This window comes from Juglans microcarpa x Juglans regia, chromosome 1D, assembly GCF_004785595.1.
Source record: "Juglans microcarpa x Juglans regia isolate MS1-56 chromosome 1D, Jm3101_v1.0, whole genome shotgun sequence".
Classification (NCBI taxonomy): Eukaryota; Viridiplantae; Streptophyta; class Magnoliopsida; order Fagales; family Juglandaceae; genus Juglans; species Juglans microcarpa x Juglans regia.
In genome coordinates, this window is record NC_054594.1 from 11071210 (window position 1) to 11090000 (window position 18791).

Sequence of the window (18791 nt, forward strand, 5' to 3'; positions counted from 1 at the left end):
TTGTCCTTGCTGTATTACTATGAGATGAAATTATCATTTGCCAATTACTTTTTCTGAGAAAAAAATTGACTAAAACACTCAATTAAAAAAATAAAGAACAGAAGGCTAGAAAGTAAAGTCAGGTTCATGTGGGTGATTAATTAAAACCTGCAGAAATAAAATAAAATAAAAAAGGCGATGAAGGGAGAGAGAGCCTTTGAGGGCATATTTTCAGTTGTGCTTGAATACATAATACATGACCCTATTTATAAGAAAATGAGATTAAAGAAATAACGAAAATATAATAAATCAATTATATTAATTGATACTGATTGATTTACACAATAAATTAAATAAAATAGAGAATAAATTATATTATCAAACATACTAAAATATTACAGGACGTCAGAGAATTACTACTTATCACCAATAATCGTCTTCCAACAATACAAATATAATTTCCGAGTACTCCATAAACATAAATTCATCAATTTTAACCAAACATATATTCAATCCTCTACAAGGTTATCAATGAAATAATCCAACAAGATCAATTAATAACTCCACAAATTCTCCATAATAATATCAGTCTCCTAATAAATCAGATCAACATAAAAAAAAAAAAATCCTCTAACAATTTTAGTACCCTTAGGTACTCAATAAATAATCATCAGCTAAACTTTACCCATGCTACCTAATCTTGACTCCTAGCTTACCTAATCTAGACTCCCAGCTGAATCATCAAAATTATCTAAAAAGTATTATGAAAATAAGGGGTGAATTATTAACAACTCAGTAAACAGAGAATATATACTAGTATGTAAACATGAGCCATTTACAAAGTTTCAAAATGTAAAAGAAAACATGTTATCAAAATATTAGAGCGATAGTTCAAAATATTCATATTTAGAAGTCCTTTGGCATAGCATAAACTAAACATCATATCATATCATATCATATCATATTCAAGCATCATATTAGAACAAGGTCCATGTTTAATCCCCTATGATTGGGTTGTGTTATCCCTAGTGGACAAACTTGACAGAGACAAAAGTGAATCTTCCCTTTATCATCTCGGAGCTCGAGTACGGACACAGGAAAAAACACACAGAAAACCACTTTAGAAACAAAATGGTTACATTCAGAGACAGATAAGTTGGTACAAATCCAAATAGAGATAACAGTTTTACAACTATGGTAAGGTTAGGGCAGTGGAGAGCAGAAACAAAATCAGAATGTCATGTTAAAGGGTTTTAGACGCTATATCATATTACAACAGAGTACTAAATAGATTTAGATCATTATCACATATTCAAAAACAGACTTAGAGCATCTTCATATAACTTTGCACAAATTTTCAGATTTCACATTCGCTCTTTTTATACAACAGAAAACTGAATGCCAAAATTTGCACATGTCTACACCAGTCATGACAAAATATTTTTTTCTTTTACACTGATTTCCTGAGTAATGCAGAAAAAATAACTGAGGTTGTTTCAATTTTCTTTTCAAAATAAAACATGCATAGTTTTCACAAATCAACCTCAACCCATTTCTTTTTATGCAAAGTCTAGTATAGGAATTCCGCTTACCTAATTTTTGTGTATTATCTACATTTTGAGTCCGCGTTCTAGCCGAATCACAATAACTAAATCAGAAATTTATTCGCTCATACGTTAGAAATCAATACAAGCAAAAAAACCTAACTAATAGAAATTCCATAATCCTACACTAAAATAGAATGAGCCTATAAGTAGTTATGTTTATAAACAGCCCAACAAGTATACTCATCAACCTGAATAGCCACCTATCAACCTAAACAATCAACAATTCAACCCAAACAACAGCACATATCAAGTCACCTCCGCTCACAACTCCAAAAGTTCAAGACTTTCGACATATCCAACAGCCACCCAACAAGAAAACATATAAACACAAAACAACTTGCTAACTCAACAACGAACATATAAACCCAACACAGCCAACACATCAACCCCGAGCATCCACACAATTCATAACATGTCCAACACAACCTGCCCAAAATATATCCTCCCAAAAACAATCATAAACAACTCGGGACAGCTACATCATTCAACCCTAAACAACTATGTAACTCCACCCACACAACCACATCAATCCAAACAGCCTCTTTATACATATCTTTATCCACCTTTCATAACCAAGAGACTCCCAACACAACAACTAAACAAGAAAATGCACGACCAATACATTCTACCATACAAATATAGTTCATTAATTTTTTTTCCAGCAATCATAATTTATTCATATTGCACATGTAACTGTGCAACCGGGCCTAATATACTAGAGTATCTTACCTAATATCGTGGGGTGGGTGGTAAAACAAGAGACCAAAGAAACACTGAAGATGCGTGGGGAAGGTGGGATCGGGGAAGAGAAAGTGGGGGGGTGGGGGGGGGGAATATTGGGGGCAAGAAACCCTCGGAACGAGAGAATGAAGAAGAGAGAAAAAAATTTTACCAACAAAACGGTGTTATTTCCTCATTAGGGTTGAATTTTTTTTTCGTGGGCCTGGTCTGGGCTTGGGCCTAGGCTTGGGTATTACTGTAATATTTTAATATAATACGTTAACATCTCGCCTCAAACTCGAGATGATGATGAAGACGCTATCTTGAATTTGGAGATAACATCAAGTTGCTAGCCATGTGGATGAGATGTGGCAGCGTGTGTGATGGTGTATGGGATCTGGGATCAGGTCTTTCACAAATTAAAAGATCTGTACCATGCGAACTTAATTATGAAATTTGGTTTCAGAACAAGTAGCGTTGAAAGTTGGAAAGCACTCAGCAGACAACCTTGCCAAAAAAGAACTCCGAAAAGATACCCTAGTGTTGACAGGCTTGCCGAAAAGAACATCAAAAAATTACCAAAAAAGTTTCGTTGTGTATGGGATCGGGTCATTCATAGATCAAATGATCTGTACCATGCAAACTTAATTTTGAAATTTGGTTTCAAAACGAGCAGTGTTGAAGGTTGGAAAGCAAAAGCAACGACAAGCTTGCCAAAAAAGAACACCTTAAAATTTACCCTAGTGTTGACAAGCTTGTCGAAAAAAACACCGTAAAAATTACAAAAAAAGTCTATAGGGAACCTGTGGCTTTGATACAATGTAGAAAATAAAATAAAATAAACATGTGATGGGGAAGGGAGAAAGAGACTTTGAGAGATATATCTTTATTATTCTCAATTGTACTTAAATACATAACATATATCCCTATTTATAGGAGAATGATCAAGGTAGAGAAAAGATGAAAATACAATAAATCAATAATATTAATTGATTTATACTATAAACTGGGCTCGTTTGTTTTCAGAGATGAGATGAGATGAGATGAGTTGAGATTAAAGTTAAAAAGTTGAATAAAATATTGTTAGAATATATTTTTTAATATTATTTTTATTTTGGGATTTGAAAAAGTTGAATTGTATATTTTATTTTGTGTGGAGATTTGAAAAAGTTGTAATGATGAGGTAAGATGAGATGAGATGAGATTAGATGTTTCTTGAAAACAAACGAGACCTAAATATGATAGAGAATAAGTCATATTATCATAATATAAAAATATATTCTAAATATGATAATATTCTAATATAATTTGTTTCCTTCGGGTTAAGAAACAAACCCGTACTTCATAATTACTCATGCTTTGTAAGTCAATTGTAAATACGGTGTTTGTAGTTATATAAAAACTGAAAGAAAAAAAAAAAAAAGCGAGATCCTGAATTTTGATTTCTAATTTATAAAAAAAAAAATCATAAATATATATATATAAAAAAAAAAACTATATATAGATGTCCTTGTCCTTGCTATATTACTATGAGATTGAAATTATCATTTGCCAATTATTATTTTAGAGAAAAATCTGACTTAAACAGGCAATTAAAAAAATAAAGAAAAGAAGACTATAAAGTAAAGAAAAGAATCTGATATTGATATACACAAATTTATAAAAACAACGTTATAATAGTGAGAGTAAGATTCGGACAAAGTAGGACCATGAAGAAAGTTGCAGAATTTATATATTATAAGATGATATCTAGTATTAATCATAAAAGAATAAAGAAAAAAAGACTAAAAAGTAAAGTCACATCGATGTGGGTAATTAATTAAGAATCTTATATTAAAAATAAATTTATTTATAAAAACAACGAATAATAGAAGCAGGAGGGTGCCACCACAAAGTTACAGAACTCAATAATTTCATGGAGGCTCACTTTGGTGGCTGACTTCATAGTCATCGCTCGCACGAACTTTCTTCCGAGCTCTCTGCCTTCTTCTTCTTCACGGAACTTCTTCTTCAAATACCGTAGACCATTCTTGTTGCTTCTCAGCATCCATGAAAGCAACACAGATGTAAGGAACTCCAAATATGCTCAGTTCTATGCATTTTTGTTCACTCTGTTTCAGTTTTTGTTTGGTAGATAAGAGTTAGAAAATAAAATAAAAGAATAATAACGCCCAGAGAACAAGACCCTTTACACTGATATTGAGTCTGCTTAACCAGTTTCGCTTGGTAGATATGTTTGGCTTTTATTTTTTGTCCTATTTTTTCTTTTCTTTTTTCATTCTGAAGCGCCGACAAAATTAGTAGATAACAGTATAAAGTTTTTCTTCCTCTCTTATTTTCACTCTACTCGGCAAACAAACAGAAAGTTGATATTTGATATTTGAGTGCAAACAAACGGACGAAGCTTTCGGGGCGAGAGAAGTTAGGCGATATGGGGACTGCCGGCACAGACTCTGCTGAAACAGAAATATCAAAATAGCGTAGCTTGTCAGTCAGGCTGGGAGTTGTAACAGTTGTTGTTCGTTTAGACGACGAAAGGTGAGGTACCACTAAAAGACAATTATATATAATTTTGTTCTTTTTCTCTGCAACCAAACAGATCAGGTTATATCGGCTTTATATTTTCTTCTTGTCTTTTTATCACCACTAGTCCAGTTGAGAAACTTGCTTTACATTTTGAGCGTTTATCATGCTGTCTGAAGTACCAAAGTCTTCAATTCCAATTAATTTTTACTGCCGACTGTAAAAATGGGGTTGAGAGGGGTATAAAGTGATCAAATCGTGTTAAGCATTTAAAGTTGTCGCTTGACTTCAGAGTTGACTAGTCCCTGCTCGAAAAAGTAATACATATTAGTCATAAATTGCTAAAAATATCACATTTCTTCCTCATATTGTTTGGCTTTCATATTACGTAGCATGGGACATTCTGTAATTCCATTGTAGAGAATATGGAATCTGAACTTCTACTTAGATCTGCAGCGCCTGGATTTCAGCTTTTGTTATCGGTAACTAAAGTGTGTCAAAATCACGAGTTGGGCTCTTTCTATTGGAGTTCTAATTGGCCGCAGGAATGGATTCCAAGCGAAATAATTTTGTAAGGTTAGTTTGTTCAAGCCTGAGTACTCCCCCAACAGTCTCCATTGATTTGCTCGGTTTCCTCTGGTTTGGAATTTGACACTTTAAATGCTTTCTTCCAGGTTTCAAAGTTGGAGTTCGGAGAAATCTTCCAGTTTTGAGCATCAACATTCCATGAACGATCGAAAATATTCAAGAAACAGTTCTAGAGCTACATTTGACAGATTTTTTGAGAGTTTTTGGAGAGGATTTGGGAGAGGGTCTGAGACAAATAAAAGTTTGAAAAACAACCAAATAAGCATCCCTTCTCATGTAGATGGTCAGCCACGAAAAGATCACTCAGGTCCTAAGAAGACTAAAATCCTTGATCCTCAGGATCAATTTCTTCAAACATGGAACAAAATATTTGTGCTTTCTTGTGTGATATCAGTGGCATTGGACCCACTCTTCTTTTACACCCCAGTTTTGAAGGTGAATGGGAAGAAGAAATGCTTAAGCTTTGAATGGGACAAAACTCTGGCGATTATTGCTTCTGTTCTTCGTTCAGTTACAGATGCTTTCTATGCAATACATATATACTTTCAGTTTCGAACTGGAATTATCCCACCTTCTCGTGTGTTTGGAAGAGGAGAGTTGATTGATGATCCTATGGCAATCGCAAAAAGATATTTGTCCACATACTTCATTATCGACATTCTGGCAATCCTTCCCTGCCCACAGGTATATCAATCTCAAGTACCTGTAATCTGGTTTATTACTAAGATAGCTCTGTTACTTTTTACAAGTCTCTGCATAAATACATCGCTTATTATGAAACCAATCATAAAAAACTCGGAAAAGAAAAACTCAAGTCGTGTATTTGTTTTGTTTGTAAGCTGAATTATTAACAAATCTGAATTATCAACACACCTATATATCACACTATTGATGTTGTTGGAAGTTTAAACAAATCCAACGTAGGAACACTTTTGTACATTCTATGAATAAGACTTTTCGGTTTTTCAAAAGTGTCTTTCAATTTGTTAAAAGTTATTTTTTTATTTTTTAAGAGTAACTTAATGATGATCAAGTAGGATGAGTCTTATGTGCCTATATAGAATTTGATGCATTGTAATATATTTTTCAAAATATTAAAAAAGAATAAGTAAAGTTTAAAAATTTTTCCTTTTAAATTGGCATCAGACTACCAGGTCAGGTATCAAATTTTTCCAGAAATAGCTTCCAACTTTGACGTGTTAGAGTAGTACTTTTTGACGTGTTGCAGGTGGAAGTACTCTTGACGTGTTACAACTTTGACGTGTTGGAGTAGTACTCTCTCTCTCTCTCTCTCTCTCTCTCTCTCTCTAAGGTTCAAGTTACAATTTTGACGTGTTGCAGGTGGTAGTATTTTTGGCACCGAAAAGGGGAGTGCTATCGTTGAAGGAAATGTTGAAGGCAGTAATCTTCTCCCAATATGTGCCGAGGCTTTTGCGGATCTACCCACTATACGTAGAAGTAACTAGGACCTCTGGCATTCTGACTGAGACAGCATGGGCTGGAGCTGCTTATAATCTTTTCCTCTACATGCTAGCTAGTCACGTAAATTACGTAACCTTTTTTTTTTTTTTTTTAGGTTCAAATTCTCCGACCTATTAATCTAAGATTGTTTGTTAACGAACAATGCGTGTACCAGGTAGTTGGAGCCTTTTGGTACTTGTTTGGCATAGAACGTCAGGTTGCTTGCTGGAGAAAAATGTGCAAGAACATTACAAGTTGTCTACATCATGGTTTTTACTGTACTGCTTATAACCTGAGTGAACGTCATGGCGATTTGGATAAAATTAGTCAGTTTTGTCGTATTGTCGAACCAGATGATCAGAAGGAAAACTCAACAAATGATCCCTTCGACTATGGAATATTTACTAAAGTTTTGAAGTCTGGAGTGGTGGAGTCAAAATACTTTCTAGACAAATTGTCTTACTGCTTCTGGTGGGGATTGCGTAGTCTGAGGTTAGTAATATATAAATCCAAAAAAAAAGATCCCATCAAGTTTTTGTTTGAACATAAGGCCTCAAGTGAAAGAGGGGCCTTACGTACAGCATTTGTTACTGTCAGTATGGATTTTTCGATCAGCGTTAATACTCATTAAATATTATAGATCCATTTCATATGTCTATCGATATTGATCTCACAGCAAGGGTGCTCATTCAAATTTTCTTATTAAAGCATTTTTTAGTATGTTCCAAGCAAAGCTTGTCAACTTTTATCAAGTCATTTTTAACCTGTACCCTTCCTTTTCTTTCAGTTCTCTTGGCCAAAACTTGGATACAAGTACGTATTTCTGGGAGATAGTCTTTGCTGTTTCCATAGCCATCGCTGGGTTGGTCTTATTCTCATTACTTATAGGCAATATGCAGGTAATACTTTGGTCCTCATGGATTCTCTTGCCAATATATTGTTGTGTAGCATTATGAGAACATTTTCATCTAAACCTTCCAATTGCTAATCGTTTTATCAGATTCTCGGCTAATTGGTCAATATAAATTACATGCTTAATTATTTGTACATATACTCCAGCCATCTTCAGTCAATACCTTTGAGGTGTATTTTATTCTCAACAGATCTTGTATTCTATTTTAGCCTTCTAGTTGCTATGTAAGAAATTTATGAGTCTAACTCATTTCATAAGACCGGTTTTACAAGAGGGGATTGCTCATTTCTTAAAAACATGCCCGAGACCTTGTCCACAGGTAATGTGATATTATTACTCAACACACTCCCTCACGTGTAGGCTAGTATTTTTCTTAGTTCTTGTCATGGGATAAGTAGTGTGAGCCTCATTTGTCCTATGGCAGGCTCTAATACCTTGAGTAAATTTATGCGCCTAACTCATCTCATAAAACCATGCGCCTAACTCATCTCATAAAACTTAGTTTACAAAAGATGATTAATGTTCATTCTTTATAAATATGCCTAAGATCTTATCTCCACAGGTAATGTGAGATTATTCAACAATTACCAACGAAAACATGATGATATGCGTCTGTTCTCTAATACCATCCATTCAACTTTAACTTCAACTAAAAACCTATTTCCAGATCAACAGCACTCATTATTCTAGAATGGACTGAGGTGATATATATCATGTTTCTTGTGCTGTTATAGAAATATCTGCAGTCCACAACTGTGAGAGTAGAAGAAATGAGAGTGAGGAAGACTGATGCCGAACAGTGGATGTCCCAACGTATGCTCCCTACCGAATTAAGGGAGCGGGTTAGACGATATGAACAGTACAAGTGGCTAGAAACAAGAGGTGTGGAGGAAGAAAATCTCATCCGTAACCTTCCTAAAGATCTCAGAAGGGACATAAAGCGCCATCTTTGCCTTGATCTTCTTATGAAGGTAATTCTTCCCTTGATTGTTTTTGTGCATCATTTTGTCCTTTTTTTTAGCTAAGGTGTTCATTGAGTTAATTTTATCTTTAAGGTGCCCATGTTCAGAAAGATGGATCAACAACTGTGGGATCCGCTGGTTGATCGTCTCAAGCCAGTACTTTACACACAGAACAGCTACATTGTTCGTGAAGGGGATCCAGTGGACGAGATGCTCTTTATCATGCGAGGAAACCTAGCCACTTTCACTACCAATGGTGGAATAACTGGTTTTTTCAACACTGCCGATCTTGGAGCCGGTGACTTTTGTGGAGAAGAGCTTCTTACTTGGGCCCTATATGCCCAGTCGTCGACCACATTCCCCCTTTCAACAAGAACAGTGGTGGCAAAAGCAGAGGTTCAAGCCTTTGCTCTAATGGCCGAGGATTTGAAGACTGTGGCTTCTCAGTTTCGGAAACTTCACAGCAAGGAGTTGCAGCACACTTTCAAGTAAGGCTTTAAGCTATGCCTATTAACTTTTTGGATAATTATTAAATCACTGCCAAAATAGACAAAGATGATGGTTTTTTCTTGCTTTGTTGCATTATCATTGTCACAAAGAATTATTTATAATAACTTAACACAAATATTCTTGAAGCGTTTAATAAAGAGTACAATAATCGCTATTTGAACTCTGATAATCTTCCTCATATGCGCGAATGATCCTTGATATAATTAAATATGCTAAAATCTGTCAGGTGCTACTCCCAACAATGGAGAACATGGGCAGCCTGTTTTATCCAATCAGCTTGGCACCGCTACTCTAAGAAAAACCATGAGAGAGCTTTGCGTGATGCTGAAAATAGACTACAATTTGCTTTGGCAAATGAAGCTGGGATCTCGGCAAGTCTTGGTGCAACTATTTATGCATCAATGTTTGCGGCCCGTTTACTTCGAGCCTTGCGAAGACCAAAGGGTGGACGCAGCAGTACCAGAGCGCCACAAAGAGTGCTACAGCTACTACCACCGAAGCCTACTGTGCCAGATTTCAGTGTTGAAGGTTATTAATTAGTAGTATATATGGCGTTTCAAGTGATTATCACGCAAGTTTAGTTTTCACAAACATTGTTCATGTACAAGCGTTTTCTGTATGTAGGATGTGGTGTGTAACATGTACTAAGCAAATTCCCATCTTTATATTTTAGAGCCATGTTTTCAGCCTTCAGGTGTCGATGAAAAGACAAATACATTGACTTTCTTTCATCTCCTCGAGTACATATTCTTTTCTACGAAGATGTGGGTGAGTTATTCTATGAATAGTAATAAAAAGTAGATAAAAAATAATAATAAAATAATAAATAATAGTTAAATATTATGAGAATACCTGAAGTATTCTCAATACCTAAACTAGATACTTTTTTGTGTTTCAATTGCGATAAAGTCTCTCTTCCAGCCGGTTGCAGTGGAAATGTGAGATTTACACTGTCCAATTGTAGGCCGACACATCAACCTGCTATTTCAGTTTACCTTAAACCTCGATCCACTGGATTATATCCTATGCGTAACGAAATCATGCTTCTGCCGTGTTCATCCTTTTGTTGTGTGAAGAGACGAGTCAGTGATTTGTCGTTAAAATACCTCTACGAGATTACAATGATGCATGATTATAGTTTTATACGTAAATATTGTATTCATTAGATTGCACCTGTGTCTTTCCTTGCATAGCTTTTCTATGCAGCTAGAAGTAGAATTGTAAATGTCAACTTTTGATTTCTGTAAACACTATGTAAAATAATGCAAAAGGCCATGCAAAGTGTAGGCTATTTTATTTACATGGTTTATGTGGAGGGTAAAACATCCGGCCTGATAGGCCCAACCCACCAAACCAAACTAGAGGATAAAATGGAAAGGAATAGCGTAGGAGACCAGAAGTGACCATGGGTCAGGAGGGTAAGAGAAGGGTTTCAGAAGAAAGTGAGAAATAGAAGGGATGCTCAGACACGTCAAGGGTCAGATCCGACCTCTGCTAACATACATGCAAAGGAACCAGTCACCTCCTTGCAGGCAGGCATGCGCAATAGAGAGTTAGATAAAAGCAAAGGGTCAAATGACCAAGAGAGATCTTCTTCATCTTCTTCTTCTTCATCAACCTCTCCAGGAAGATATCTTCTCCACAGGAAGAACTCTAGCTTTCATTGTACAGTGAGAAATGAGAGGTCATGAGAAACTATAAACAAGTATATTTTAGTAGATTTTTCCTCTTCAAATTCCCGTGGACGTAGGCAAGATGCCAAACCATGTAAATCTGTGTATCCCTTACTCTTACTTTCTCTACACTTGTTTTCTATTCCCCGGCAAGGACCTACGCATTGCTACTGTACAGCCGCACCAAAACACTAATGGGGGCTCTAAACAACACTGATCAAGGCCCAAGTGACTATTTCTCTCCTTCAGTCTTGTTGTACGATTTTCCAGCATCAACAGTGGCACAGTCTATGGGATTCAATTTCCTCTCTTCACCGGAAGTGCGAGAATGATGATTTTCTAGCATGCTGAACAATTACTGGGTGAGCAAATAACATCCTCCCAGATAAGTATTCTTAGTTTTTTTAATATTTACATTTACTAAAAATGTTGCTGCAGGAAATGGGCGAGTAAATCTTTTCTCACCTAGGCAAGGAACCGAGCTTTTTACCACTGTTGCAACTCAAAGGATTGGGCCACTCATCTTTATAATCCCAGAAATGTAGATCATGCAGAGAACACATGCACTCGGCACATGTACTAGTGAGCAAGTACTGGGCACTTAAGCACGTAGTATCACACAAGATACTGTGCACCCACATGCATAGTGCCATGCACAAACACAATTCATGCACATTGGCACCGTGCATGGCACGCACAGTGCACATTGGTTGCATGATGTCGTGCACCCAGAAGCCTTGCAGTAGCGAGCCGTGAGGTACAGTGATTGGCCGCGGTTTCTCTCCAACGCTCACTGGCCCCCACCAGTGGTTGTTCCATGCAACACAGCGAATGACAACATGCTCCCAGATGAGCCATGGCCCCACTGTGGCCTAGCCAGGCAGTTGCATCAACGATCGCCATGAGAACCACCGACACCGTCTATCTCATCGGCGACGGTCCACCACCGCTTGGCCACGACGGAGGTCTCGCCGCACGACCGCGTGCTTGACAATGCATGTGGCAAAAATCTCCTCGGCCCAATCCCGCCACGGCAAGGCAAAGCCACCAGCAGCCACGCATTGGCTCGTCGGCTTTTTTTGCCCCCGGGTGTGGTTTATGACCATCTCAACTGCGGATGATGAAAGTGAGCCATGTGCGCAATGCATAAAGCATGCATCAACGCACCATTTCCTCGCCGGTAGTCACCACCTAAACCGTCGGCATCTTCTGCCACCCTTGTGGTGGTCCCCAACCACTGCAGTGGGTAGATGTTGCCCACGGCCACTCAAGTCCCATACACGAAACTACACCGTACGTGACTTTCAAGTGGTCCCCAACCACTGTAAAGGCGAAGGTGGCCCACAACCCACTCAGGTCACCATGGGACTGACCTACACCGAGCTCTTAGCTCGAGACTGAATCACACAGGGCCCTCATCTACTCACGACCCTCCATGGCCACCCCATGGTGGGCAACACCTCAACCGCACAGGCCCTCCACCTGCACCGATCTCTACCAACATCCAAGCTCTCCACTTGCACCGAGCCCTCCACCTGCACCTAGCACTCGACCTACACTGAGCTCTCCCTCTACACCGAGCTCTCCACTTGCACCGAGCTCTCCACCTGCACTGGGCTCTCCTCCTGCACCGATCTCTCCCCTTGCACCGAGCCCTCGACCTGCACTGGGCTCTCCACCTACATAGGCTCTCCACCTATACCGAGCTCTCCCCTACACCGAGCCCTCAGCCTACACTGGGCTTTCCACCTACACCAAACTTTCCATCTGCATTGAGCTGCACATTGCATGGTCACCCACGTGGTCAAAGTTATACAGCGCTGCACGGTTTTAAAATACCTGGCATGTAGCCCAGCACAGGCACAGCCTATACGTCCCAATATAACTCCATCGGGACAAATTTTTTGGCACTAACGTGCATGCAGCCACGATCACCTCACTCAGTGGGCAACTTCCCAACAACTAACAACTAGTGTTTTAAGCGTGTGCTGCGCATGTGGAACGTGCACCATGCATAAGCCATGCACGGTACACTTGGTGGAGAACAAGGAACAACGTTGCCCCCAGTGCACGTTGCAAGGCCATGCAACTGCTCCACCAACTTGCTCGCCCAAGTTTGCTCGACCGATTTCATAATCAACTACCACAACCTTACTCTCCAAACAAGTTGCTTGGCATCACAAGCACCCAAATCTTCTTCATCACCGAAACATGACAACCCGCAGGCCTCAACAGTGCCACATCTCCAACCTTCTTTGCACTCCAGTAGAGCAATTCAGCATGAACAAGCACCTCACGCCAACAAGGCCAAGTCCATGGACTCATCGCGACCCAACGGTCGAGCACAAGTCTCTCGACGTGTCAACCCTCGTGCTACAAGCTAAGTCACTAGACTCATCACAACCCAACAGTTGAACACAGGTCCCTCGACTTGCCAAGCATCGCGCTACAAGTCGAGTCACTAAACCCACCACGACCCAATGGTCGAACACAAGTCCCTCGCGCCAAAAGTTGTCTTTTAGTGTCCCACCAGATTCTAGCTTCTCCTTGAAGCATGTGACCCGCATACTAGGCCTTCTGCTCTTTCAAGCAAAAATCCTAAAGGTTGAATGGTTTAAGATCAGGTGATGCCCTAAAAACCCTCACACACTCAAGAACACGAAAAAGGATTTTTCTAAACACTTTCTAATGAAGCACATTCAGATTTACAGCTTGCTAGTATTTCTTTACTTGAATTTTTTTAAGTATATACTCAACTTACTCTTGGTTAATATTTGTATATATTTGTGTAAATCTTTTCATTGATATGTTTGCTTTATTTTCTATCTCTTGTTTGTTTGTTTGAATATGCTTATGTGATCATGGAATATGAATATTACATGAATGGTATGAAAATGGCAAGAATGTTCTTAGCATGTTTTGGTTTTAGAGAAAACATTGTGGTTGATTTATGTTACTTGATGATTCGGCTATACCATGTCTTAGAAGTTTCGAATCTTGGCCAAATACCATGATTTTACGTTTCATTTCGTTATGTTTTGATTTCTAAGCAAATATGTTTATAGAAGAAGCATATTCAATTGATAAATTTTCATGTTTTTGCATCTACATGTTTCGACCCAAGCCCTTTCTCATGATTCCATGTATGTATTTTGATATCTCATGTGATTTATGTTATCATGTCGTGAATTGAACATGTTATGCTTAGTTATTTTATGCACGGCATTTCATGTGTCATATGTCAAGTGTAAGTACACATGTCTTAAATCTCATATCACATACATTTGGAAAAAAGTGTTTTCAAAAAGTATTTTCAAAGAAAAGAGTTTAAAAGTTTTATCACAACCCCAAGTGATAGGGCGGGAGAATGTCCTAGTGAAACTCCTCTATCTACTCTGGAGTACTTAAAAATAGAGTGGTAACCCTTAGGTTGATAAAGTACTGTTGACGAGCTTCGAATAGATTCTTTTCAAAGAATGCCAGAGTGAGGAAGCGCCTAACGCTAGTGGGTGCATAAGGCATGTAACCCTACGAAGTAAGATCGGGTTAATATGAATCTCTGTTTATGACGTATTCATCACGGTGCACGAGCCATTGATGGTTTGGTAATTAGCAGGAACACGCGGTGCAAAAGGGAACCATGTTGTGTCCACCCTCTGAACAAGGGTAAGAGCTCATATGTTAAGGATCACTTGATGTAAATCTCGTGATAAGATAAGGATCACTTGATGAAAATCTAGAATATGATAAGGATCACTCGATGCAAATCTTGTGATATGTTCTGATGAGACAAGTTTTGATTAAGAACAATGTGAATAAGAAAGTTAAGAAGTTTTTCTGAAAAGCTAAAGTCTCTGTTACAAGTCTTTTGAAAATGGTCAAGTCATATGTCAAGTGCATATCCATGCACGCATTTCATGATATACCTCTTATATGCTTATGCTAATTGTGGTATGTTATATAATTACTTGCTGAGACTTCTTGAAATCTCGTTGTGGTAGTTTCCACAAACATTCCTCAACCGGAATGGTAGAAGTTGTTACAAGTATCATGGACTCCCAAGAAACATGAACCTAGACAGTTCCTTGATAGAGGATGAGTATATTGCTCAAGCTCGTCATGACTATACTGCTGATGCATTAAAACACACGGTTAAGCATTTCAGGGAGAACATAACTAGTATTAGTGAGACCAAGATCGATACTATGATCTATCAACCATCCAAAAATCTGAAATTTTGGTAGAATATGGACCAACTGTCTACTTATCTGGAGCGAGCCTCGAAGGCCTCGATTGACGCAAAGGCAACGACAAAGGACTTAGGGTTTGACACCGCTCAAGCCTCAACAAAATCCTATTTTGTGTCTTGAGTGTGTGAGCGTTTCTAGTGCATCACTTGATTTTAAACCATTCTGCCTTTAGGGTTTTTAGATAAAAAAAACCCCTTCATTTCACTCATGTAGTAAAACAAAACTTGAAACAAGATGAATACACATGTGGTGATTGAAAACAGGGAGGGTATGCATCCCCCACCATTCGGCTTCAAGGGTTTCTCGAAAGCCCTAAAACCTTTTTCCATAAAAATGGGTATAAGTGTGTGTATTTCACCATTCTCGAAATCCTTATGAGATTTGAACATCATTGTGAGTTGAGAAGGTGACATGTGTGTAATACTAGAGAAAACTGATCTTGATGGTGGCGAAATCCTCTCTTGAAAAGGAATCCTCCTTGTTTAGGTGGAAAGAAAGTGCGAGAAAGTGTAAGAATCTTTAAGTGAAGGTGTGAGAAGAGTGTGGAAAAGATAAGAACACTTGCAAAACTCGAAAAATGACCAAGAAGAAAGTCTTGGGCGTGTGGCTCTCTTCCCTTTTTATAGAATTTTGCTCAATCCCTCATTGGTTGCTTGAAGTCCATTGCATGTAAGACAAGTGGCATTTCCCTCTTCCTTCTTCTCTAGCCGAAAACGACCCTTGATGTTCCCCACCTTTGGATTGCATTGGGAAGGTAAAAAGCTTGTGGGTGGTGTGTGGGTCTTCCCTTAGCCGAATCCCTCTCTTCCATCTATGCCACTTCCAATTCCCAACTAAGTAGATTATACATTAGGGTAAATAGGTAAAACAACTCCAAGTCTCTTCCTTTTCTCAAGAGATAAACTTTGCATAAGTGACACATGGCATAGGCATGTGCCATGCCCTAACCATCCACTCTCTCTTCCACTTCCCAAGTTGATGCTTTATCTTCTAGTGCTCTTCCCTAGGTGACTCCTCATGTGCCATTGATCTAAAGGTAATTTAAGTGACAAGTGGCAAGTGAAGAGGTGCATTGGAAATGTGGTAGCTGAAATTCTAGGGGCATATTTGTCCTTTGATACAAGAGTCCCTTTATCTAATCTTCTAGAAGCTTAGTGCATGCTTGATACTTAGCAAAAGTTTGACAAATCTGAAATCCCATGTGCCCCCTTCAGTTTCCCATGCAACTCTTCTAGAAAAACTTCATTCATCTTTCCTAGGCTTCCCTTCCCAAGAAAATCTATCTTGGAACTCGAAATAAGGCCAAAACCATGGTCTAGATGTGTGGGAAATGGATTGGCCGAAAATCCTTTAGTCTTCCTAGGTTTCTTTTGTCTCTTGATTCTTCTAGAAGGTATCTAGCATGTTAACAAGTGGCAAATGCTCTAGGGTAGGCGTGTAAGCGACCTCTTGGTGATTCCCTACATTTCTCTCTCCCCCTTAGCCCACTATAAAGTCCAAATTCATAGTGCAACACATGCATGACACATGGCACTAGTGACTAAGGTTTGAGTCATGGACTTAAAGCTATTGGGCCTGTGTTTCAAAATAGGGCTGAAAATTACAAGGCATTCTAGGGCTACTCCTCTCTTGGGCTCAAGTTACTAAATCGAAGATCATAAGGCCTTTAAAAAATAACTAAGGATCTTAAAATGCTATGGTAACTAAGAATAAATTCTATGGGCCAAGTTTAGGTAAGCTCCGGTCATGACATCCTTCCCTCATTAGAAAAAGATTTCATCCTCGAAATTGGCACCGTAACCATCAATCAAAACATTCTTAAGAAGAAATAATGTGCTACTACCTCTTCCATAAGAGGCTGTAGACTTCTCGGATGATGTTGATGATAAGAGTATTTCATCTACCTCTTCTGTTATTGAGTCCTGTGAAAAGTAGAATATTGCTTCCAAGTCGTTATCAAAGTACATATTAACCTGCATCTCATTCAACCTATGTTCTATCTCAAGCTCTGTATTCTCGATAGGTTGACCTTCTTCATGGAAACAAATTCGATCTGCAGACGTGTCCGAGGTCTCACAAGGCATAAACCTACTCATGTGTTCTTCCATTGTGCGACTCGATTCTGCCTCTAGATCAAAATTACATAGATTTCTCCTTTCTGCTTCCTTCGAGCTACACCACAGTTGCCACTCCTCATGTGGTAATGCTCATCGAAGATAAGTATTTCCTCGAGAATTTGCATCCATCACATGAGTGCGATGATGCTCAAATTTCTCCATCTGTCTTGATTGTTCTACTTTCATCTGTTGCTTTCTCTTGAGACGATCTCTGATACGACGATCTCTTCGTTCTCTCCCTTATGCCACTGAACAAATAGACATACGTGGGGTCATTCTAGATAGTGCCATATCCTGTACCAAGGGTTTGGTAGGTGCACACAAAGTTACCACATTTAAACTAACAACATGGAACAGATAGATTTCGCATAGAACAAAACATTCATACATACATACATATATATATATATATATATATGTATATCAAACAATTTCATGCATACATCAAGAGTTCTTGAGTTCTAAGATACAAACAAACAAGGGTATTCACTTCTCAATGTACCCTCCCATTCCCAAGTTGCTTCTTCAAAATTTGGGTTATTCCAGAGTACTTTCACTAGGGGTATTTTCCAATTCCTCAACTCTTGTTCCTTGCGATCCATAATCTGCACTGGGCATTCTTTATAAGATAAGTTGGGTTAAAGCCAAATCTCTCCGGGCTCCATTACCATTGGCCGTCTTTCTCCAAAGCTCTTCTTTAAGGTTGACACATGAAACACATTATGTATTCCTTGCATCTCTGCTAGTAAATCTAATCTGTAAGCTACAGGACCAACTTTTTGGATTACCTCATAAGGTCCTACATATCAGGGACTCAACTTTCTCTTTTTACCGAAACGTATAACTGCCTTTATGGGTGATACTTTGAGGTGTACCCAATCTCCTACTACAAACTCCAGATTCCTCCGTCAGTTATCGACATAGCTCTTATGCTTGTTCTGGGCTGATTTCATTCTTTCTTGAATCAGGGTCACTTGTTTTTGAACTTCTTGTAAATATTTGGGTCCTAGTATTTTCCTTTCTCCCACTTCATTCCAATACAATGGAGATCTGCATTTTCTTCCATATAATGCCTCGTAGGGTGTCATCTAAACGGTAGCCTGAAAACTATTATTGTAGGCAAATTTCACCAAAGTTAGGTGACTTTCCCAATCACCACTTAGCTCCATAATGCATGCTCGCAATATTTCTTCCAAATTCTGGATTGTACATTCCGTCAGTCCATCCACTGAGGGTGACATGCGCTGCTAAAATTCAGACGAGTGCCTAACATCTTTTGCAAGCTTTGTCAAAATCGCAAAGTAAAACGGGTATCTCAGTTCAATACTATGGTTTTAGGTACTCCATACTGTTGGACAATTTCGTTAACATAAACTCGGGAGAGTTTTTCCATAGAATCTGTGTTAGCTATGGGTAGAAAATGTGCACCTTAGTCAATCAATCGACTACAACCCATATTGAATTCTTTCCTGACGACGTCTTGGCAGA

At 38.4% G+C, this 18791-nt stretch overlaps 2 protein-coding genes across 4 annotated transcripts in view; both read left to right on the forward strand.

The window, feature by feature from the left end:
• The first annotated feature begins 4229 nt into the window (after positions 1 to 4229).
• Positions 4230 to 9991, forward strand: LOC121235956 (cyclic nucleotide-gated ion channel 1-like). 3 transcript variants are annotated; one of them, XM_041132426.1, is made up of 9 exons: positions 4230 to 4372; positions 5286 to 5405; positions 5504 to 6101; positions 6759 to 6959; positions 7054 to 7370; positions 7666 to 7777; positions 8526 to 8762; positions 8847 to 9241; positions 9490 to 9991. In XM_041132426.1, exons 2-9 carry the CDS (start codon positions 5377 to 5379, stop codon positions 9797 to 9799), a joined length of 2199 nt encoding a protein of 732 aa, XP_040988360.1. In that variant the 5' UTR covers positions 4230 to 4372; positions 5286 to 5376; the 3' UTR covers positions 9800 to 9991. The 3 variants fall into 3 exon arrangements, with proteins under 3 accessions (XP_040988360.1, XP_040988351.1, XP_040988365.1); XM_041132417.1 differs by lacking the exon at positions 4230 to 4372 and adding an exon at positions 4709 to 4844; XM_041132431.1 differs by lacking the exon at positions 4230 to 4372 and adding an exon at positions 4728 to 4844 and having other exon boundaries at positions 5300 to 5405.
• The window catches only part of LOC121235934 (cyclic nucleotide-gated ion channel 1-like), a 45826-nt gene continuing 31745 nt past the window's right edge, over positions 4711 to 18791 (forward strand). The window contains exon 1 of the mRNA XM_041132381.1: positions 4711 to 4844. The gene's annotated coding sequence lies outside the window, so the exon portion shown is untranslated. The remainder of the gene's footprint in view (positions 4845 to 18791) is intronic.